Source organism: Pantherophis guttatus, chromosome 3 (assembly GCF_059756535.1).
Source record: "Pantherophis guttatus breed Tessera chromosome 3, ASM5975653v1, whole genome shotgun sequence".
In the NCBI taxonomy this organism is placed as follows: Eukaryota; Metazoa; Chordata; class Lepidosauria; order Squamata; family Colubridae; genus Pantherophis; species Pantherophis guttatus.
In genome coordinates, this window is record NC_142065.1 from 17440122 (window position 1) to 17464039 (window position 23918).

Below are 23918 nucleotides of genomic sequence, written 5' to 3' on the forward strand. Positions count from 1 at the left end.
ACTGCTTTCTTAGAAATTAAATTGCTTATGAAGAACATGTGACACTTGTATGCAGGATTGCTTGAATCCCATCCATTTCTTGTTTCTTTATTGATTAATAAAAGTTTTCAATATAGTTATATAAAAACTCCTTTTACAACCCTGTAATCCTTGTCCGGGGTAAAATCGGAGCAACTGGAACTGAACATTTACTGGCCGGATGCCCTTCCTGATGCCTACATGTAGCTTTACAGATTTTATCACCTTGTTTTAGTAGAAATTCCAGTTTTTAGTAAAGTTGTAGTGTTTCTGATTTGATCCCTAAAGTGTCTCAAGGGATTGGGGTCTGCAGGATTTATTTATGTAAAGTTTTCATAGGGCCGTTCGAGCAGTTGATTGCCATACTGTATACCAGTTAACAAAAATATCTGTAACAAAATGAGTATCAGTTAAAAACAAGTATAAAAATTATATAAGTGTAACAATTAATTGGCCTCAAAATTATTGTGCTCTTTCAGTCGTTATAATCATTCTGTCCCAAATGTCCAAGGACCTTACAAATGCCTTAAAGCAGCTATGCCTACTATGGAATTTGTACTTACCAAAATATTGTGGACACGTGTAGTCCTCAATTTACAACAGTTGGAATTTTGGTTATGAAATGATTCAGTCATTAAATGAGTCATCATGTGACCCAGACCCATTTTTATGACCATTTTTTAATGCAAAATTCCCAGTGGACTTTGCTTGTCGGGAGCTGACTGGGAAGGTCACAAATCATGGTCATGCGACTGCAAGACTCCACAACCACTATAAATATGAGCTGGGTGCCAAGAGCCTAAATTGCCATCAGGTGATCGAGGGGTGTGGGTGAAGCGATGGTCATAACTTTGAGGACAAGTCGTCACCTTTTCCAAGGCTGTCGTAACTTTGAACTGGCATTGAATGATCTTAAGTCAAGGACCACGTGTTTGAACAGCAAGATCAGCAAACGTGCATTAAATTGATGGGGCAAACTGATTTCCAAAGCATCTTAAATGTATCTTTAAAGAATTAGCAGAGGAAGGATAACATTTTTCTGGGACCTTGCCATTCCAGGTCCATCTACAAGGAATCATCAACAGAGAAAAATATATATTGTAGATTTGTTCCCTCTAACACGTCTCTCTACAGATAAAGGAAGTCATATAGCCAATCACCTACAATGAGGAAGAGAACAGTCCACCAATAGTTTTATTCCATTTGCTCTTTGTGAGACTTTGGTCTGCTTATACTACACACAACACCAGGGTGTAATGCTGATGGTGGAAGAGCTCTATTAATCTTTGTTTTGCCAGCAGTGCACCAAAATTGCCATCTATGAACATGTGGGAGGAATTATTAAAATGATTCCACTAGTAGTCCCTATATAATATTTTTAATACCTGGCAAGAACTGATCAATAAAAGAATGCCAGAAACGAGAAATAAAGGCAAGTTATTGTTTTTTGTGTGTGCGTGCATGGTAAGGGAACAAACTGATGGTATGATACAACAGGGTATAGAATAGAATCTGCATGGTGAAAATTGTAAAATAAAACTTTTCTGCCATAAGCAAAGCCAATGTTTTGTGAAATCATCATGCAGGTTCATCATCTCTCCACATAGTTTTGTCATAGTGTGACAACCTATTTCAGAAATTGTTAATCTGCATTGTCTAATCTATTCATCGTCTTTTCTGTATCAATTTGGGGCAATTAAGAGGTTCCAACAAGATGCCCAATTTTTATTTTAAATCATGGACCACTTGCAAATTGTTAGACAGCTTCATGAGCCTCTTAGTAAACAGCTCAAATTCCAGCACGAACATAACTCATATAAGAACAAATGCTGCTTTATTCAGTAGCACCATTACTGTTGAAAAGAAGCATCTTGTAAAAACCTGGCGCCTGAAGTTTAAGGGTTAATTCAACCAGGCTATGAAGTCTGTTCTTAGAAAATAAATCAAGTTCAAGGCCAAAGCATAAATAATAGTTGACTTTTCGATAGATTTCCTGAATGGAGTTCATGGGACCACAGTGTGAAAACTGATTTCTTAAAATCACCACTGAAGACATTGTGCTGAAGAAGATCCATAATAACAACCAGATTGCTGCTAAGGACACTTGCTTAACTTTCTACTGGAAAAAAAAATCAAGGTAAATTTTTCAAGAACTTATAAAGATGGCACCAGAACCAAGATGGGGCAAAAATATAAGAATCCCAACCATGGTGAAAAGAACTGAAAATATTTTGTTCATGATTTTTATAACTCTTCATATACTGTGAACCTTTGAGAGATCTTAAAATATTTTATGCTGCTGTTTGTTTTCTCACTGTTAAATATTCCTCAATACTGTTCCAAGTCCTGTTGGAGGAGGGAGGCAGTGCTGCTGTCATGCACAGTGCGATCCTATGCATGATTACTTGAAATTAAGCCACAGGTTAAAGGCCCGCAGCCTTCAAGTACAGGTAGGAACAAATGGCCACATGTAGAACACTTCAAGTGAATGCAGTTCCCATAAAAACAACAGATTTTTAAAAACAGGGGAAAGGAAAAGACAACTGAGCATTTCTTTCTTTCTTTTCTTTCTTTTTTTTTTTTTGATTTTTCTTATTTTGGCCTCATTAAAAGCACAAGGAAGAAGCCCAACTGACAGGCACGGTTAGTTAAGTTTCTGGTAGAAATTCCTTCCTCAGTTGAAGTTCTTGTGGCACCTTCAAAATAAAAAGGAACACAAGGATTTGTAAGAAAGGTTGCTTTAGAAATCATCCAATCCAAGTATGGGCGCAAGGGTCCAAACATTTATTTTATGAACCAATTAACTCACAGTGTTAGAAATGGAAAGAACAATTATTACACTAAGATAAACTGATCAATTAATTCCTACAAAATCTGTAACATTTTGTTAGTTAAGATTCATGTATATATAATACAATATAAGAATTATTTTATTTAGGTTTGATGGTAATACTCTACTTCACAACTCCAAATTGTACTCTCCTATTACAGGTAGTCCTCAATTTACAACTATAGTTGAGACCAGAATTATCTTATGTTGTGCAGGTCATTAAGCAAATCATCACATGATCAACTAGATTTTCTGACATTTTTGTGGCAGCCATTAAGTGAACGCCACAGTCGTTAAACAAATCCATTGTCTACAATGGGAATTTTTTCCCCTGGAAACTGGGAGTAAATGCCATCTGGCAAAAAAGTCATAAATCAGGGTCATTATGACCACAGGACACTGCAAATGGCTACAAATGTGAGCTGGGCACCAAAAATGGATCATGTCTACAGCTATTGGAACTTTGAATTCTGGTCATAAGAACATTTGGGGATACGTCGTAACATCAGCTAAGCAGCTGGTAATACATTAAGGAGTACTTGCTTAACAGGGCTCAGAAGTATTTCAGATTTAAAAGGGAAAACCTTCTTTGGAATATGGTACCTGTTGGCAACTCCTAAAACTAAATACATGAAGCTCAGAGTGGAAGAGTGATTCTTAGAAAAGATGCATTTTGCTGAATTAACTATAATTACTTAGTATGTTCCCCGCTACCCTTGATTTACCAGCAAGCGGTGCAAACTAAAATTTTGGGGTCTTTTGAAGATCTATTATTCTGAGATGCACACAAATAACTGATCTCTAAGCACATGCTTCAGCACCTTTTCCATGAACCTGAGCAGCTGCTAGAAAAATATAAAGAACAAAGCACATTTTCAAAGCTGACAATATTATATACACACAAACACATTCCTACTCAAACTCTGAATTAAAAGTGTCTCACAATATTGTGAGTATCTTTTGTCAATTGCTTTACAAAACATCTTAACTTGGACTTAAGAGCACCCAACATAGCATCGTAGATGTATTTAAATCCCTAATGAAGCGAATCCTTGTTTTAGCACATAAATGAAGCTTCTCAAAATCATTCTTCAGAACTCAGCAGTTTTAAAAAAAGGACAGAAACCCAGTCTGCCAAAAGCTTTACATCAGAAATGTAAAAGAACATTTGCATTCTATTAATATTAATATTAATACAATATTAATATATTAATTCCTTTAGACTGTTCTAATATTGTCCAAACATATACATCGGAAGGTACAGCGTGATGCAGGGCACCTTTGAAGGAAAGCTTTGAACAAGCTTTTCTTTACGGCTACCACCAACTAAAGAAATAGAACATTTTGCAACATAAATGCAGCAGAAACACATAATAAGCCAGTTTTAAAAGATAAAACATAATCAAATATATGATATTGAATGGTAAATTATACTTTCAAGATGATGTAGTTTTAAGCTGAAATATTTGAAGAGAAAATTTGCAAAAATATAATTGAAATATCACTCTTTTCTAATTAAGTCCACATACTTAAGATTTAAATCAGTCCATGTTGATGTTATTGCTGTATCTCAAGTAGTTGATATACTTTATAAAAAAACAATTCTTCTCTCTTGCTCCCAGTATGGAAAATTATCAACTGCACACATTTGGGCTTGCTGACTCTTAAATGATTGACCTCAAATGAACAGTAACATTGGTTGTCCTTGTTTAACAATGGTAACTGGGACTAACCAGTGCAGTAGTAAAGCACAATATCACGTGGCACTGTCTCCAGTTAGCCGTCGATAAGCAAGGACCATGCAGCTCATTAAGTGAGGACCTCAAACGGATGTTGACTTCCAACTGCCTGCCAGTTTCCTCCATTGACTTTGTGAATGTGAGGCCAGGAGGAAAGGTGAAAATGGCAATCACATAAAAATGCACGACACTGCAGCTGTTGGAAATCTGGGTCAGTTGCTGAGCGGCTGGATCGTGACCACATGATTGTGGGGGTGGGGGACACTGTAATAGCTAGAATTTCAAGCACCGGTCTTGTTCAGGGCTGTTACAGGTTTCAATAGACACTAAATGAGTGCTCGTTAAACCAAAATTCTATTGTATAGTTTATACTATTTTAAAAAACATATTTAAAAAGAAAACACACACACACACACACACACACAGAGTCCACGGCATGCCCTTAACTCCAGCATTTGCTGTATGGGAGCAAAACAGGCACGTTCTCTCCTCACATGCGTTTTCCAGATAGACAAAAACTCCTTGAGAACACAAGGAGGAAAGACAGTGGAGGAAAGCTTTGGTTTCTTTTATTCTATCTCAAGGGCTCAGCTCCCTCCCATTATGGACGTGCTGGAAACTGATGTCTGAGATGCCATTTGTGATTTTTGTCAGTACTAAATGACCTATTCCATCCATTTGTCACTGCTCTGGATACTTGGCTACGTAATGTTAAATAGATACTGTACTTTTTCTTTTTTTTAATAATTTTTTTTAAAAGATTGGTGCTTTTGCCTTCTTTTAAAAGTAGAGGTAACTATTTTCTGTCACACATCTTAAAAGTTCTAGACCCTGCAGATGATGCTACAGAGCTTCCTATTCCATTACCAACTGTATTAATGCTACTACTATTACTACCATTATACCTGGTTTTCAGGAAAGTAACTGCTCAAATTGAGATGCTCCCTCTAAGCCGATACTAATGGAAGAAGAGCCAGCCCACAGCATTCCCTTCCCTTGGAAGGACAACTGGTGGCAGTAGAAAAATACTACATAAGTGGTGCACCAAAAATGAAGACCCTAAGATGTTGTCACTCTTAAGACAACTTTTGAGAAAGGAGAGCGATTTTTCTATGAGCAGTTGCAATCTGTTATGGCAGCACAAAAAACATGTCCTTTTCAAAACAGGAAGAAAACATAACTAAGAAAAACAAAAATAATGAAGAAAACTAGACTGTAAAAACAGAAGTTCTGTTAAATCTAAATGAATAACAGAAGTTCTGTTAAACCTTTTCATGTGATATGAAAAAGGCCAATTGAATGTCTCCTTAGAGAAAGGTTTCTTCTACCTTATGATTCAGTAATGAGTAAGGTATATCACTTGATCCATCCACCTTATTTTAATTGATGGGGGCGTCTAGACTCCTGATGAAGATTTTACAAGACAACCATGCATAAGAAATAATGATCTTTAAGGTATCTTGATTCCATCCCATTAAAAGAACTTTACCTTGGGCCTAGAAGCCCAACCAACAAAGCATTGGTAGCCAAAATTAATAATCTGCCAGTCTTTTTCTAAACCATCTGTAGTTTCAGAACTATTTTAAAAAGCAACGAATTGCAGAAGTTGCAATGAGACGTTACAAAATTGCAGACAACTGTGGTTAAGCTCTCAGTTTGGAGTTATAGCGGCACATGGCACATCTGCTGACATTTCTTAACGACTGTAGTAAATTAATGAGCATTATTGTTAAACACTAACTTCCATTCCTTTTATGATAGCCTATTCCACCAATAGCATAGCAACTGGCTTCTGGTTCATGTTTTACTTTTGTTGTATACCTAAAAGTGCCATTGTAAAGAAGCTATGTCTTAAAGACAAATACATGGGATTTATATTTACAAAAAAGTAAGGTTGATACTTATAACAATGCCAAAACTTAGTATCACAATTAGCTTTTGAAAAAATACCCATCAACATAATGCCTGATTTGTCTATTAGATATTATGCATAAATCGAAGTTTTCTTGCAACACCTGTTACAATTATTAAAAGTTCAAATCGCTTGAATAAAAAGCACTGTATTAATTGTGGGTTTCATAATATATTACTCTAAAAAAAAGCTTTTCATAGCTGAGGATATTACATAAATATAGGTAGTCCTCAACATGAGAGAAATCAAGATCAGACTTTCCATCGCTAAATGATGTGGTCATAAAGTACAACCTCATTTCTTAGCAACAGCAATCCCTGCAGTCACATTTGCTGTCACTAATGGAATCCCAGTTGTTAGCTGAGGCAACTTCCTGCTGGTTTCTCACAAGTCAAGTGGGGAAGCCAGCAGGAAGTTGCATGTCTCAGGCTGGCAGCCAGGTAAGTGGTGGCTGCTGGGTGGGGGACAGAGCAAGGTGTGGAGAAAGGTTTGGGGTGGGGGGTAGGAAAACACTTGACAGGATGCAAGGAGGTTCAGGAGATGCATGGCACGGGCCAGGGAAAGTACATGAGGATGAAAGGGATAGCGCAAGAGGTGGAGCATGGGTCAAGAAGGATGGACGAGAGGCCGGTCATGAAGCATAGTGTAAGGGGGTCAGGAAGAGTGTGTGAGAAAATCGGGAAGGGTCTGGCAAAGGTCAGGGAGGTGCAGCAATGGTTGGGGAATATTTCCCTTAGCATGAGCATAGAGGGACTGGGGAGGTTGCTCAGATGAAGGAGATTTACCCTAGCAATTTGCAACCTTCCCTGTTGGCTTCCCCACTGACTTTCTGAGGTAGCCAGCAGAGAAGGTTGTAAATAGCAGTCAGGAGGATCCAGGGCACTGCAACTGTGTGAAACAGTTGCATAGCGCCCAGTCTGCGAGGATGATCTTAGGGATGCTGCAAGGGCTGAAATGACCATAATATCATTCATTCAGCACTGCTGTAACTTCAAATAATCACCGAATGAATGGTCACAGGTAGAGGACTATAACTATGGTCTAGTGAAACCAGGAGTACATTGCTCTGCATGAGTAATAGGGGTCACACACATAAACACAAAGAATGGTTACCTGCTAGAATCATAATGACTTCCATAAGATTTAACTGTAAAAATGAAAAACGCTTTTTTTATAATCAGAAAGAGTATACATTTAGTCTGTATTACATTAGTTACAGTTCAGCATTCTGACACAAACATTTAAATGTTTATGAGCTACTGTCTATGATCTAGAAACAGCACAATCAGATTCTTGCCATTAAGCAATAGATTAGGGCCAGATCTGCTCTTCCTAAAAGCCTAATGCATGCAAAGGTGATTTCAAAATATTGGCATATACAAGTATTGGTGCAGTCAAAGCTTCTGCATGCCAAATATGCATTTTCTTGTGACCTTCACAGTGAAACTCTGGATTGATTTGAACAAAATACCGGGCATGCACATACCTGCCTAACTGTAGGAAGAATTCTCTGTAGTCCTACATCTAATCTCACAGATTCACATCAAAACAATCTATGGCTCTGTTGGGAGACATTTAGGTTATGTGAACTTGAAGGTAATTTTTCAACAGTGGGTAGAAGAGGGTCATTATAGGAGATGCTAACAGATCAGGCATCCTTGTAAGGTACCAAGCAGCATGAAAACATGTGGATTAAATGTCTTGCAGATTCAGTTCTAGCATCCTCACTTAAAACAGCATTAACTAACATTGTTCTCATCAGACCCTTTCTAATCTCAAGAGAAATAGGATATAGTATTGGGATGAACTGTCTGAAGCTGCACAAATTAACTTTTTAACTTAATGTTAGCCAATCAGGAACAACAGACATGCACTCTTTATGTAGTAGCACAACCGTGTAGTTATTGAGCTGAGAAGTGTAGCAAGATTACACGATGCATTACAGATTTCTCATTTACAGTGAAGTTAGTGATTGCCCTCTAGATTAGAAGCAGATATATATATATATAAAATAAAGCAGACCTCTGCTAAATAATTAGTAAGAGCAATTGCCAGCTGCCTCTATTTCACTGCCTAACTCCAGATTATAAGCATTTGACCATTAGTCTATTAACGTGAAAAACATTTTAATTCAAATCAGTTTTATTTAAATAGTAGCAAATATTACAACATATGAACTTACAGAGATTGAATTGACAGAAATATCGTAATATACAAGTTCTACAGTTTTGCTCCCATTCGTTATAAATATCTATAGCATCAACCTTGAAAGAATAGTCCTTTGGCAGTCACACAGAAGATTCCGAAATGAAAATAAACCTCAACTGGAATAACATTATAAAAATCTTCAAACCATTTCTATTTGGTGGTATTCTGATTTGATCCCCATGCTTGATGATGTTGGAATTGGCATAAAAATGCTGAGGGTAAAACTGTTATTCTACTTGGGATATATCAGGGGGATGGGGGACGACACCCCTGTATTTACAGTCTGTTAGGGCACAGATTGGTTTACAGAAATAATCATATGCGACTGAGTCACAGAAGGTATTCTTCAATCTAAAACACTAGTCCTTCATTTTTTGTTGATACCACAAGCATGGGCACATGTTAACATTTGTCCTGTTTACTCACTCCCTGTCACTTAATGCAGACCCTTGGAAATGGAAGGCAGGGTGCTAACATTTAAAATTTCACAAAGATATACGGTATCATATGGTGCTTCTACATGATACAGAGCCTCAAGGCCAATAATTATCCTTTAAGGCATTGCCTACAATTTTCAAGTTATGGTTGCATGCTAGAATTGCCGTCATCTCAAATATATATGTTTGATCTAGCTTGGGATTTTTAATCACAAATTTATTGTTCACATTCATAGGTAGAAAAATAATGCATACAGGATAAAAATAAGAACACATTATTTTGTTCTAAGTAGACAGTCATTAAATTTTACATTTTCATTATAAAAAGAAAAATCATTGCCTTGAGTTTTTATTGAAATAGAAAGGTGCCCTATAAATATAACAAAAAATACACAAAAGGTCTTCAATCACAACTGTCTTTTTAGGTTTATTTCCTTGATCCCAGTTGTTAGCCTTTCTTTTACCTCCATCAAGAAAAAAAAAAGGGGGTGGGGGTGGGTGGCTGTCTCAGATTTTTTGCAGTATTCATAATATGTTTTTCAAACTGACAAGTACCTTTAAAAGATGCAACTATTGTCTCTTGATCCAATGCAAGGATTTTGCCTCTATTAAGAAAAAGGACACACCTTCATGCACATGTCAGGCATTCCTTGCAAGGTAATTTTCCAGCCAACCAAATGTGCTTTGATGTTAGTTACAGAATGTCCTCCTAAGAATTAATAGGCAACTCCAAGGAAACCAAGGGAGAGCAGGTGGCAGGAAAACAACATGGAATAATGGACAGAGTTATACTCACTACTTTTTATTTCTAGGTTTTAGTTCTTCGGCCGCATTGCGCAGAAAGATATAGTTTTTCTTTTGGGGATTATAGAATTCATGCCCCTGGGGAACAAAAAGGTTGAACACACCATTATGTATAAACCTGAATAACTGCGCACAATATTTGTGGTATTCAATTAGATTTTTCTTCACAATTACTAAGCACTCATTAACGCTATAGAAACCTTTAGCCCAGAGTAAAAACCAGTTGTTCCTCGACTTAAAACTTTATGTGAAAATATATATCTGAAAAGCGGTTCTCCATTTAAATATCCATGCAGGGGCATTAAGAGAAATTCTGTATGCAAGAGAAATTAAATTGAGACTGTCAGCTAAAAAGCAAGATTGAAGAGAATAAAACAATTGCTAAGTGACAGAAATTCCAATCCCAATTGCTGTTGTAATCTGAAGATTACCTGAAGTTCTATCACCAATAGGGTGAAAGGGAAAGGAGAAATTATATATATTTGTATATAATAAGAAAGAATAGATCTATTTATACTGTGGATAATGTACTAATTTTTCCAATAATTCTTTGTTATCTATCATCAGAATATGTAACACAACTGTAACAGATCTATAGGTGGTTTGGTATTTTCACCTTCTTACCTCTGCCACTTCAGTTAAAATTTGCTATGAAAACTTAATACTGATTTTCTACTTGGTACCAGGTCTTGCACCACCTTAAGATGGAGTTCAGTGGCATCAAAATGTTGAGGTGAAATATGATGAGAATTCTTTTCTGAATCATGTACTATGCCTAATGCCTATCATTAGCCATCTGAAAAATAAGTTTTTCCTTACAAAAATGTGGTTGGTATTCTGGAAGATTTCACATTTACTAATGAAGTAGCAAATAAAATATTCTGTCATATTAGTATGTCATACAGGTAGTCCTCACTTAACAACCACTGTTCAGTGACCAAAGTTAGTTTAGTTATGAGTAGTTCTTGGTGTTGTGACCACTGCGGTGCCCCCATGATAATGTGATTGAAATCCGGGTACTTGGCACCCTGTCTTCATTTATGATCTCAGGGTGTGCTTCAACTGTCCTCACCCAAATATCTCTCCCATCCCCCCTCACTTTTTTTTCTGTCTGCCTTGCACTCCAATGCCCCTGCCCCACCCCCAGCTTCATCATTTCTTCCGCCTTTTGCTGATCAGATGTGTGTGGCATGGCCCTGCCTGAGGCAGCTGCTGGCTGTGTGAGGCCTTCCCAAAGGCAGGAGTGAAAGCGAGTGCAGAAGGGTAAGAGAAGCATGAGATCCTATCCTAACAATCAGAACTAGGACTACCAATACTACTGTTGCTCAATGGCATGGTCATATTTCGCTCCCATCACTTAGCAATGGAAAATCCAGTTCAATTTGGATGGTTAAGAGAGGACTACCTGTATTCAAAATCCTTTATATTTTTCAACTACTAAGCACATTATTAGATAGATCTCATTGGAAGTGTGTTCCAATTGTTAGCTACAGCAATGGAGATGTTTACTAGATATTTCAATGCACTGGAGAGGCTGAATTTTCCTAACAACTGCTAGTTGATAGAAATTATCTTAAGCAAACTCAATTACCTTTGACCAGTCATAACTAGAAGCATATGCAAATATGTTGCCATTATGGTTGAAGCAGCAAGCAGATATTGGCTGGTCTAGCTGTTCAGATGTTTTTAGCTTTGTTCGCGCATCTTTATCCCAGAAACTGAATCTGCCGTCGGACCCCACAGTTGCAAGAGTGCCATGGGCAGGATGGAAGGCAATCCCATTTACCTGTTCAGTAAAAATTAAAAAATAATTTGAATGTTCACATACTCTCAATAATGAAGATTGAAGTCCCACCTTAGCAAGCTTATAATTTTAAAAGTATGAGAAACAAAATCAATCAGGAAAAACAGTAACTATTTCCACAACCAGATGACTTGTATCCTAAAGTACAGAACAAAAGCTGTGTAGTTGTGGCACAAAAAAGCTCCAAATAATAGCTTCACTTTACTCTGCAACAATCAACTCTGGATTCAGTTCTGACACTTTATTTTAAGAAGGATTCACAATAATTGGAATCAGTTCAGTTAAGCGAAATAAGCATGAACTGGAAACCTAAGAGGGACAGAAGGATCTGAAAATATTTAACTTTGGGACAAGAAGACTAAGAGGCATATGGCAGCAGTCTTCAAATACTTGAAATGATATATCACAAAAGAAAATCAAGACCCGTTATCTACCATTTTGGAATTCCACCAAATAATGGATTCAATATACAGGAAAGCAAAGCCCAAGTGAATGTTAGGAAAACAACCCTTCCTAACTGTAAAAGCAGTTTGATAATGACTGCAATTATTAAATACAGTGGCCTCTCCTTGCTGGTTGCGGTCAGAGCTACTTTAGGTCAGCTTCCCATACTGACATGACTGGATTCAGAGAACAACAGCTTTGAACAATGTGATTCTTAAACAGCCAGTATCCTTCACAATTGGTTTAGTAATCCGAGTTTAAATTCAGCAATATATGGTAGGCCGCCAACTGCAAACTCTGCTTTTGACAATGAGACAGGACTGCTTTCCCATATGGGTTGGTGATTAAAGCACTCATTTTCATTACTTTCCTCACCATCATATTTTATTCTCGCAAAACAAATGATTGCAATTAATTTATAAGGGCAAGAATGAAAAGTACGCTTAGGAGCCATTAGTCAAGTAATGCAAATATTTGAAGTAGGAAGGGTTGTTCTTTTCATTTCCTCAAGCTAAATCATAATTGCTTTACCTGTAGAATTTAATCAGAACCAAGCTTTTATATTAGCTAAATTCTGAATCCTACTTATCAAATATACTAGAGTTTGTCAGAGAAGGTTTCCACTCAGATGTGTGATATTAAATGAAAATGTACTAAGAAAACAGAGCAATTATTTTTGCAATTTATTATAAATATCCATTTTTCTCCTTTAATTTGTCCTAGAGGAAAGTTACTGCGCAATGCACAAAATACTTACTGCATAGATATCCTGAGGCGCAGATGTGTTTGTACCATTGGATCGATGGCATTTGAAGGTAAAGTTGTCTTTGGCGCTGAAAAAAAATGCATTCCTTCATTTCACTCTGCATGCAACACAGTTATTCTAAAAGCCTGCACTTCTTGGCATTCAAAAGTAAACAGCAGACCATTTCCAAATACTTACGGATTTGGTGGGTTAATATAATGAATGGCAACTCTTCCTTCAATGCTTCCAAGGGCAAAGCCTGTTGGTTTGTTCACTTTGTCTTTGAAAATAGCCACACAGCGATGCTAAATAAAAGGGACTCTATTTTAATCAGGTACTTTCATATATGGCAGTTACAGCTTTCTATTGATCCCATTAGGAATAAGAAACCAATGCTAGCATTACAGGTAGTCCTTAACTTACAACAGTTTATTTAGTGACTGTTCAAAGTTACAATGTCACTGAAAAAGTGACATGACTGTCATTCACACAACCGTTGCTCAAGCTCAAGTGATCAAAATTCAGTTGCTTGGCAACTGACTCATATTTATGACAGCTGCAGTGTTCCTGGGTCATGTGATTGCCTTTTGCGACTTTCTGACAAGCAACGTCAACGGGGAAGCAGATTTACTTAACCGTGTTGCTAATTTAACAACTGCAGTGATTCACTTAACTGTGGCCAAGAAACGTCGTAAAATGGGGCAAAATTTATTTATTTATTTATTTATTTATTTATTTAATTTATATACCGCCCTATTCCTAAGGGACTCAGGGCGGTGAACAGCGAACGATAAAAATACATGTAATACAAACGTTAATAATAAAAAACCAATTAAAATATACTAAACATTCTGGTCCTAGATAATTCAAGACATCCCAGTTTAAAATAAAATCAAAAAGCAATATAAAGGCAAAGTTAGCCCAGGCCGGCCTGCTGAAACAGGAATGTTTTGAGGGCACGGCGGAAAGTGCGCAGATCCGGAATCTTCTGTATCTCTGGGGGGAGTTCGTTCCAGATGGTGGGTGCCCCCACAGAAAAGGCTCTCCCCCTGGGGGCCGCCAGTCGACATTGTTTGGCTGACGGCACCCTGAGAAGCCCCTCTCTATGGGAGCGTACTGGGCGGTGAGAGGCTATTGGTGGCAGAAGGCGGTCTCGTAAGTACCCCGGTCCTAAGCCATGGAGCGCTCTAAAGGTGGTAACTAAGACCTTGAAGCGCACCCGGAAGACCACAGGGAGCCAGTGCAGCTCGCGCAGGAGGGGAGCCACATGGGAGCGCCATGCTGCTCCCATAACTACCCGCGCGGCCGCATTCTGGACCAGCTGGAGCCTCCGGGTGCTCTTCAAGGGGAGCCCCATGTAGAGAGCATTACAGTAGTCCAGGCGTGAAGTGACGAGGGCATGAGTGACCGTTTTTAACGAGTCCCGATCCAGAAAGGGACGCAACTGGCGAATCAGGCGAACCTGATAAAAAGACCTCCCGGCCACAGCTGTCAAGTGTTCTTCTAAAGACAGCCGTGAGTCCAAGAGGACGCCTAAAATTCACTTAACAGATGTCTCTCTTAGCAACAGCAATTTTAGACTGAATCGTGGTCATATGTCGAGGACCATCTGTTACAATTAAAAACAAGCCATACTGCGGAAATCAAGAAAACGCAAGTTACCTGATGTTTAAGTGGAGAGTCTATCCTTCTAAATTCAGAAGGCTGATTGTCTAACTGGTAAACTATCAAGCCCCTTTCTGCAGTAGCAACAACAGCCATGGGATATATCTAAAACAGGAGAAATTGCGTGAGTACAGATCGAGAATGTTCAACTCTGATTTTATTTATTTATTTATTTATTTATTTATTTATTTATTTATTTATTTATTTATTTATTTATTATTTATTAGATTTATATACCGCCCTACTCCTGAGGGACTCAGGGCGGTGAACAGCCAAGAGATAAAACACACAGAATTACAAAATTTAAAAATAGTATAAAAACCTAATTAAATAAATTTGGCCCAGAACAGATTAAAACAACCCTAAAATTTTAGACAAATTTAAAATTTACAATTAAAAAGGGAGGTTAGGCCAGGCCAGCCTGTTGGAATAAAAAGGTCTTGAGGGTGCGGCGGAAGGTGCGTAGATCCGGGATCCTCCGTATCTCCGGGGGGAGCTCATTCCAGATAGCAGGTGCCCCCAAAGAGAAAGCTCTTCCCCTGGGGGCCGCCAGTCGACACTGTTTGGCCGACGGCACCCTGAGGAGCCCCTCTCTATGAGAGGGTACTGGCCGGTGAGAGGCTACTGGTGGCAGCAGGCAGTCCCGTAAGTACCCAGGTCCTAAGCCATGGAGTGCTCTAAAGGTGGTAACCAAAACCTTGAAGCACACCTGGAAGACCATCGGGAGCCAGTGCAGCTCGTGCAGGAGAGGTGTTACATGGGAACGCGTCGCTCCCATAACCACCCGCACGGCCGCACTCTGCACCAGTTGGAGCCTCTGAGTGCTCCTCAAGGGGAGCCCCATGTAGAGAGCATTACAGTAGTCCAGGCGGGAAGTGACGAGGGCATGAGTGATCGTGCGTAAGGAGTCCCGATCCAGAAAGGGACGCAACTGTGAGCCCTCTCCGTGGGGGCCAATGACTCGCCCCCAATAGTCAGTGATGGCACCAACTGACTATATTGGGACGCCGGAAACCACAGCCACTCGGTCTTGGACGGGTTGAGCCTGAGTCTGTTTCTCCCCATCCAGATCCGCACAGCTCCAGGCACCGGGACATCACTTCAAGGGCATCATTGGGGTGGTCCGGGGTGGAGATGTACAGCTGAGTGTCATCAGCGTACTGATGGTACTTCACCCCGAAACCACAGATGATCTCACCCAGTGGCTTCACATAAATGTTGAACAGAAGGGGCGAGAGGACCGACCCCTGCAGCACATATAAGGCGCCTCGGGGTCGACCTCTGCCCCCCTGCCAACACAGACTGTGACCGGTCGGAGAGAAAGGAGAACCACCGTAACACAGTGCCCCCCACCCCCAACTCTTCCAACTGGTGCAGCATGATACCATAGTTGATGGTATCAAAAGCCATCGACCATGTTACATAAGCCAGTTATGTAGTAAAGAGTGTTTTATTTCACATTCACATCTAAACAGCAAAGTATTTAAAACAAAATTCAATCACATGCTTTTTTCCTGCAGTAACAGTACATCTATTTCATTATCATAACACATAATACAAATACCGCTAATTACCACAGTATAGAGAAAAGATTGATAGTCAAGTGTGGCATGATTCTAACTAATCAAGGCCCGAAGGCTTCTGAAATTCATCTTACCACATCGGCACAATAGCATCGTTCAGGCAACTGCAGCGTCATCATTGGAGTGGGGGTTCGTGTATCCCAAAACTTTAAAAAAAAAAGTTCAATAAGGCCTCAATAAATTCTTTTTATGTAGTAGCAGAATGGTAATTCATCATTTCACTTTGAAACGCCTCCAAACCCTAACTAAAATTGATTCAGGAAATATGTTATAATGAATGTGGGAGACTGAAGATACAAACGAGCAAATGGTTGAATAAGTCATGCTTGGGCTCAGTTCACACTGAAGAAATAAGGATCAATTCAAAAGACTCCCAAGCATTTTTTTTATATTGGAATTTGATATACTTAAGTAAGATTCTTTTTGGTGGAACTCTCAATATTGACTTCTCTACCGTTCGAAGTACTTCAAGCATGGCCCAGTTTCTGAAAATGTACATTTTTATCAATACAGATTATTTTTCTGGAGCATTCATCTGTATTTTTTATGATTTTTAAAAAACTATTTATGTCAGGATACCAAATAAATTAGGACTATTTGCTTGGAAGCTCATCATTATTGTGTTCATCTATTTTATTCCAATTTTCTCATCTGTTTGTTCCTTGTAGTTTAATTTTTAATCTGCTGCATTTTTAAAAAGCATTGCTAAAAATAGTGTTACAAATGTAATAGACAAAAAACAATTGCTCCTAACTGTAAAAAGTTCAAAGTATTTCACATATATCCTTCATAATATTCAGAGATAGATTGGCACTAACTGGGAAAGAATATGTTAAATGGATATTATGGAATAGAGACTTCCCTAAATAGATTGATACTTGAGTCAACCATTAGATTTCCCCTCGAGTTCATTCACTTGGAAATAAGTTTCACATTTACAGGAATGCATTGCACCTTACTCTACTATGTACTAGCAATCATTTTTCCATAATAATTATTACACAGAATTGCAGAAAACCTTTTTACACATTAAAAAAAACTTACAAGACTTACCTTCAACGTTTTATCCCAACTTCCAGTCATCACACAACTATAATTTGTTGCTTTAATCCAATGGACGGTCTTTACAGGAGCTTCATGCTGAAGAATATATTTAAAAGAATATTGAATCACTTCCCATTCATGCAATTACAGATTTAATTTTTTCTATAAAAAAAAAATCACTGGCCTAAGCCTTGCCTCTGCAATGCTTTTGGTAAGGCTCTTAGTTTTTTCCTGTGCTCTTCAATTTAATATAGACTTGTTACATTTCTGGTCCCATTAAAAACACATCAAGTTTTAATTCAAACCCACAGATCTCACTCCATTAGCACTAAGATCACATTATATTTCAGTCAATTCATAGTTTTCAAATATCTGGAAACTACCTTATAGAGGAGGAATAATGTGAAAAGTGTATATTACCGTGTTTCCCCGAAAATAAGACCCTGTCTTATATTTTTTTGAACCCCGAAATAAGTGGTCTTATTTTTGGGGAGGTCTTATTATTTTGGGGTGTGTGGAGCAAGATGGGGCTCCTCTTGCCGTCTTTCCTGATTTCCAGCTCTGTGTTTAAATATTTTCGGGGAAGGCTTATTTTCGAGGGGAGGCTTATTTTATCGCATGCACTCAAAAGCCCAATTGGGCTTATTATCAGGGGATGTCTTATTTTCGGGAAAACAGGGTACATTCCAATGAATAATATATAATCAATTTTTTAATCCCACTTAAGAAAAAAAAAATCTTAGGGACAAGACTGTGTGATCAAAGCATCATGTATAATTTCTTCATTTAAAATGTTTGCTTTTGAACATACCCTAAAATATTGACAAAGGTTTGTATCCTTTCTTAGAAATTGGAATTAAAGTGAGGCCAATTAATTAGTATACATCAGTGGTCCCCAACCTTCCTGACTCGACCGGCAGCGGCAGGGATGGGGTGGGGATGGTTTTGCACATGCAACCTAATCCTGCGCATGTGAAAATGGAGCTCTGCATGCTTGCTCGTTTGCACAGCCTGGTTCCCAACAGGCCACAGACTGGTATGCACAATCACTCCGTTTGAGTATTCTGCACTCTGTAAGGAAACTTTTAAGTATTGTTTCTAGCAAGCTTCCCCCCACCCCCCGATTTTGTGGAAGAAACATTCATCAAAATCTTTAGTGTTAAATTTGTTACAAAGAAAACAATGTCCATTTGAAAATTGTACCTGTGCAATTTGTATTGCTTGATTACTGTTAAGATCCCACATTTTGGCAGTTTTATCACAGGACCCTGTGAACACTTTACTTCCGTCCTATTAAACAACAGAGAACAAAAAAACTATGTATTCCATAGTGCCTACTGAGAGTGGAGACATTTTAAAAAGAAATATAGGTAGTCCTCGGTTACAACAGTTCATTTAGTGACCATTCAAAGTTACAATGGCACTGAAAAAAGTGACTTATGATCGTTTTTCAGTTACGACCTCTGCAACATTCCTAGGATCATGTGATCAAAATTCTAAGAACCATGTTACTAACTTATCATCTGCATTGATTCACTTAATAACTGGGGAAAGAAAGGCCGTAAAATGGGACAAAATGTACGTAACAAATGTCTCAGTTAATAACAGAAATTTTAGGCTCCATTGTGGTCATAAGTTGAGGACTACTTGTAACGTGATTTTTAGTGGTTAAACCTCTAAAATGGGGTTGCTTTTCTCATTCCAGGATAATTTCCTCCACTAAAGAAATTGCTTTCAGACAGTGGTTTTGATCTCACATTCCTCCTCCTCTGAAAACCACTATAAACCTTTTAAGTACATCTCTTCTGAAATAATGGAACGTACATCACTCCAGCAAACATCCAGTACTGGTCCTGTATGCATCTGTTGGGCTTTTGGAATAGTTTGCCCGTTATCTTGGATTTCCCAACAACGAACCTGAAATAAATGGAGAACATTTGTAAATATGAATGAAACAGCACTTGGAATGTAAGTATTTTACCGTCTTTTTGACAATGAAGTACATTTAGCTTTATAAAAATGCAACAAGGTGTTAAGATTAGACTATCGACCAAGAAGCTCAATTCAAGGCCTTTGAAATCAATTTATATAGCAACTGGGCCACACTTCTCTTAGCAGTTTTCCATTCCATGAGAGAATATTTCATAAATAGAAACCTGAAAAAAGGTGTTTTTTGATGAAACAGACACCAGCTCATGGAAGCCCAAGCAACAATAATACCTTGCTCCAGATTTAGATATTGTAAAATATCATTCTACTTTAGTGCATCGTCAGAAAAATGTAAAATTAATGAAGTTTGACGAAATGAAATCAATTAGTAGCCCAGTCCTGAAATTTTACCTAACTCATTTAATACTATGAGAGGTTTTGTTCTGATACCTTTAAAACAAACTATTAAATTGCAGCACTTCTTTACTATTAATACTTTTTACAAGCCCACTTTGTTTTATAGAGATAGCATGCAATTTACCTTAACCATTGCCCATTTACAGATATCACATTTTGTCTGCTAGATGCAGTCATATTCCATGCAGCAAATGCAGGGAAAGCTGAATGCATGATATGCCTCTGTCTATTTTCATTTGTTACTTACATCATTTGCCCATGATCCTGCAATAAGGAAATTACCCGGCAATGTTGGTGGGCTGAAAGCCAAACAACCTATGCTGTCATCAGGTGGGGAAGTAACTTCAATATCCTGGAAAAAAGTCAAAGGTAAAATGTGTTGTAAACACACATATCATACACTTTTTAAAAATCCAATTAAATCCAAATTGGGTCACAGCTACACTTCTACAATGGAAAAAAAAACCTTAGAAAAATAAAATTACAGTTTGCTCCAATAAATATCTGCATTTAAATCTCATATCAAAAATGATATACTACAGAGAACATACTCACATAACCTAAAATTGATGTGTTTTGTGAGCAAAAAATATCTATTCCGTATAACACTTTATAACATCAATAAACTACTCTTTCTTCCCTTCCTTTCTTTTGTCAAAGAACCTATTAAATCATATATAGCTTTCAAGGTTTGCATACTTCAAAAGTGAAGTGGAAATATGAAAGATCAAGCTCTTTTAAAAAAATAGCAGAGGCTTGTGTCCTTGTGTGAGGTCCAATGCACTTTTTTCTGAATATTCTTAAGGGTCTACAACTGTAGTAGCTATTTGAATGACAGTTCTAACAGCTTCTTTATTGCAGACTCAAAATCTCACAGCAAAAAATGCATAAACCTAAACCAATATTTGAATTCAGCTATAGGAATTATACACATACACTAATAGGCAAACTTGCCATCTTTGGGAACTTAATAATTTCAAAACATTTATGTGAAGTGATTTGATTTAATTTAATTTAATTTAATATTTAAATTTTAGTTTTTCTCATGGCATCCAGTGGCTTAATACCTTCATTGGGTTGTGATTATCTGTAGCAGTGCTGCCAAACATGCTGGTGCCTCCAGTTCCAAATCCTGATGTTGACCCAAACAAACTCATCTTGGTCCTGTTATAAGAATGCAAATGAATTTCTGGAAGTTATTTATTATCCAATTACCCAACCATCAATTTACCCAACTATCCTACAGCATCCCCCCCACCCCCCGCAGCTAACATCCGGCATAGATGACTAAGGAGTGTGTCAGGCTATTTTCCCAGTGGCCTTCTAGGCCAGTATTCAGCTAAGAAGTGCATGGGCTCTTCGGCGTCTCCCACGTTCCAGGACATGTGCTGGTAGGTCACACCTCTGCCAGGTATTGCTGCCTTTGCCTTTGCTACTCCTGCACTGTTCCCAACTGTGGCGAGTCCAAGGACTGGGCTCAACAGGGTGTTCAAAAATCAATATAACATATTAAATAAATAACTCTTATTGTTAATATAGGCTGCTTTTATAATTGAAAAGTTTACACAGAAATAAATGTAAAAACAGCATCAACTCATGCCTCTTTTTTCATCTACAGTTACTCTCTAGACAGGTGATATCTGTCCTAGGCTTAAGGCCTTTCCAGCACATTATCATTTACAGTATTTGGCAAATCTTTAGTCTGAAACCTTATCAAGCTTTAACTTCAAAATTGCTTTATGTGAGATTTACATGGGCTTAAGCACTCCAGTATCTTCTACAACATATTTAATCTTGGGTTTATACTTTCAACTGAAGTTTATTTAATCTGTATATACTGGCCACATTATCTTTTTATTTTTAATATGGAGAGGAGCTTTCTTTATAAATTTTAATGTTTCTTAAAATACACTACATTACATTCTAGGACAGCCAATAAATAACACTTCACTGAATGGAACATGTCTGTGGGCAGAATCGTAAGGGTATTTGTTAGATGTGAATTAGTTAGAGCTACTTTGGTACAGGGATTCGGGTGCTGGGAGACGGTGAGTTTGAACAGATCCCACTCCCTCCACTCTGTCCTCCCCACGTGTCATTAGATTTTAATGTTTGGTTTTAATTTATTTATGTTTTAATGTATTTTTAATGATTGTGATCCGCCCAGAGTAACCCTATGGTAAGATGGGTGGCCAATAAAAGAGGGAGGAAGGGAGGGAGGGAAGGAAGGATCTCTTAGGCATGTCCCAAAGGTGCTTTTTCAGGAGGCAACTGAACTTTCTTGTTTTTTGTTTTTGAAGACGTTTCGCTTATCATCCAATAAATTTCTTCAGTTCTGACAGGATAGTGGGAAATGGAAGGACTACTATCCTGTCAGAGCTGAAGAAACTTCTTGGATGAGAAGCGAAATGTCTTCAAAAGGAAAAAAACCAGAAAGTCCAGTTGCCTCCTGAAAAAGCACCTTTGGGACAACCATGAATGACTGAGAATCCCTTAGGCATGAAAGACTGGGTGACTTCTGATCAGTCACTCTCAACCAAACCCACCTCATGAGGTTGTTGTTGTGGGGAAATAGGAGAAGGGGTATTTATATGTTTCTCGTCTTGAGACAGATCCATCCATTTATTTTTTAAAACTTGGCAACTTCTAAGATGACAAGACCTCGACTCCCAGAATTTCCCAGCCAGCACTCAGGCCGAATAATTATCTTAAAAGTTGCCAAATTTGGAAAAGAAAACAAACAACTGGTATAGATTTAGGTAGCAGCATGTCCCATTGCATTCAACGGGCTCGTCTTTCAGAACCGATGTGGATGTTGCCATCAGATCATTCCGGTATGGACTCAGTAGTAGTACTCTTGACAGCCGGATTCTGGGTTTCCATGGGAACCAAAATGTCCCCTTGGGGGGCCAATTTCAGTTCAGAAAGTCTCCCTTCAGCCTCAGCGATAGTCGCCCCCAAACCCAGCCCCCTTGCCTGACTGAGGGACAGCGAGGAGCCACACAGTATCTGACTTCTCTCCTCGCCACGAGTGGGGACTGCAGGTCCAATAACCTCAAGCGAGCCGGCTGGGAATTATGGGGAGAGCGGTCCAACGCACCGAGGACGGGATGCCGGTTAAGGGAAGAGCACGACCGACTAGGAAGCGGTAGAGGGCAGGCAGATGCTCTCTTCCGAACAGAGTTGGGGAAGTAAAGGAAGCTATTTACCTCTACCGGTAGTTTTATCGGCGCCCCGTCCGCCTCAACGGTCCTCAGAAAAGGACAGGGACCCGGAGAGCGAAGTAGGACGGGGGAGCCCTTAAGCCGCCTCGCCTACTTCGGAGACGCTTTTCCGGAGAGGAGCCTTATCCGAGGAGACAGACACGCGACTCGGGCCTGCCGGGAGCAGAGAAATAAATATTACACCCACCTATCAATCCTCCGCTTCCCTCAAACCAGCACGCCGGTCAGGACGGTTGGGATTGTCCGCGAAGCCTAGGCCCTTCTTCACTGCGCATGCGCCAAGCCAGGCCCGTTTCTCATTCGTCAATAGAACTGGCGGGTTAATGGTGAGGCGTGACGTGTTGGCGTCGGTCCCTTTCGCTGGGTGGGTGATGTTCTTGCTGAGCGTGCTGTAAAAGTAGCCGCTCGAACTTGGGGTCTCGGAGGTGTGCTAGATGCTCACCCACTCAGCCTCCTGACTATATAGCAATAGCACTTAGACTTATATACCGCTTCACAGTGCTTTAAAGCCCTCTCTAAGGCAGGGGTCTCCAACCTTGGCAACTGTAAGCTTGGCGGACTTCAACTCCCAGAATTCCCCAGCCAGCAAAGCTGGCTGGGGAATTCTGGGATTTGAAGTCCGCCAGGCTTACAGTTGCCAAGGTTGGAGACCCTTGCCCACAACAATCTGAGCCCTCATTTTACTGACCTTGGAAGAATGGAAGGCCGAGGCAACTTTGAGTAGGTGTCCCAAAGATGCTTTTTCAAAAGGCAACTGAACTTTCTGGATTTTCTTTGAAGACCTTCTTGGATGAGAAGCGAAACCGGGGTGAAATGCTCCGGGTTCAGACCGGATCGCCCAATTCAGTAGCGATGGTGGTGGGTGGTTCGGAGAACCGGTAGTAAAAATCCCTGCGCACCCCCATGCCCAGCTGAGCCGTGCGATCATCAGGGGTTGTTTTTTTTACTTTTAAAAGCATTTTTTTCTATAACCTCTTCGGCTGGAAAAATGCTTTTAAAAGTAAAAAAAAAAAGCCTCTGATGATCGCAGGGCTCAGCTGGGATCGTCAGAGGCTTTTCAAAGCATTTTTTTCTGCAACCTCTTTGGCGGCGGAGGTTGTAGAAAAAATGCTTTT

At 39.0% G+C, this 23918-nt stretch overlaps 1 protein-coding gene across 10 annotated transcripts; it reads right to left on the reverse strand.

The window, feature by feature from the left end:
* Window positions 1-1835: 1835 nt before the first annotated feature.
* On the reverse strand, window positions 1836-23115 carry RAE1 (ribonucleic acid export 1). 10 transcript variants are annotated; one of them, XR_004594021.3, is made up of 15 exons: window positions 22991-23104; window positions 20647-20743; window positions 19827-19931; window positions 19058-19150; window positions 18437-18523; window positions 17243-17329; window positions 16264-16335; window positions 14604-14711; window positions 13140-13246; window positions 12954-13029; window positions 11540-11734; window positions 9941-10026; window positions 7613-7646; window positions 3574-3693; window positions 2569-2714 (listed from the first exon to the last, which is right to left on the reverse strand). XR_004594021.3 is itself a non-coding variant. In XM_034433073.3 (14 exons), the coding sequence occupies exons 2-13, from the start codon at window positions 20734-20736 to the stop codon at window positions 7643-7645; spliced, it is 1110 nt and encodes a 369-aa protein (XP_034288964.1). In that variant the 5' UTR covers window positions 20737-20743; window positions 22991-23104; the 3' UTR covers window positions 1836-2714; window positions 7613-7642. The 10 variants fall into 10 exon arrangements, 6 of the variants coding, with proteins under 6 accessions (XP_034288964.1, XP_034288965.1, XP_087745201.1 ...); XR_004594018.3 differs by lacking the exon at window positions 7613-7646 and having other exon boundaries at window positions 1836-2714; window positions 22991-23115; XR_004594019.3 differs by lacking the exon at window positions 7613-7646 and having other exon boundaries at window positions 1836-2714; window positions 22789-23048.
* Window positions 23116-23918: the final 803 nt, after the last annotated feature.

Bases quoted from the DNA above. Each gene is read 5' to 3' on its own strand.
- RAE1 (XM_034433073.3), bottom strand. From the start codon at position 20,736: ATGAGTTTGTTTGGGTCAACATCAGGATTTGGAACTGGAGGCACCAGC. The intron at 18,524-19,057 runs GTACGTTCCATT...GTTGTTTAATAG, and splicing joins TGGATGTTTGCTGGAGTGAT to GACGGAAGTAAAGTGTTCAC. The intron at 16,336-17,242 runs GTAAGTCTTGTA...TTTTTTTTAAAG, and splicing joins GTTGGGATAAAACGTTGAAG to TTTTGGGATACACGAACCCC.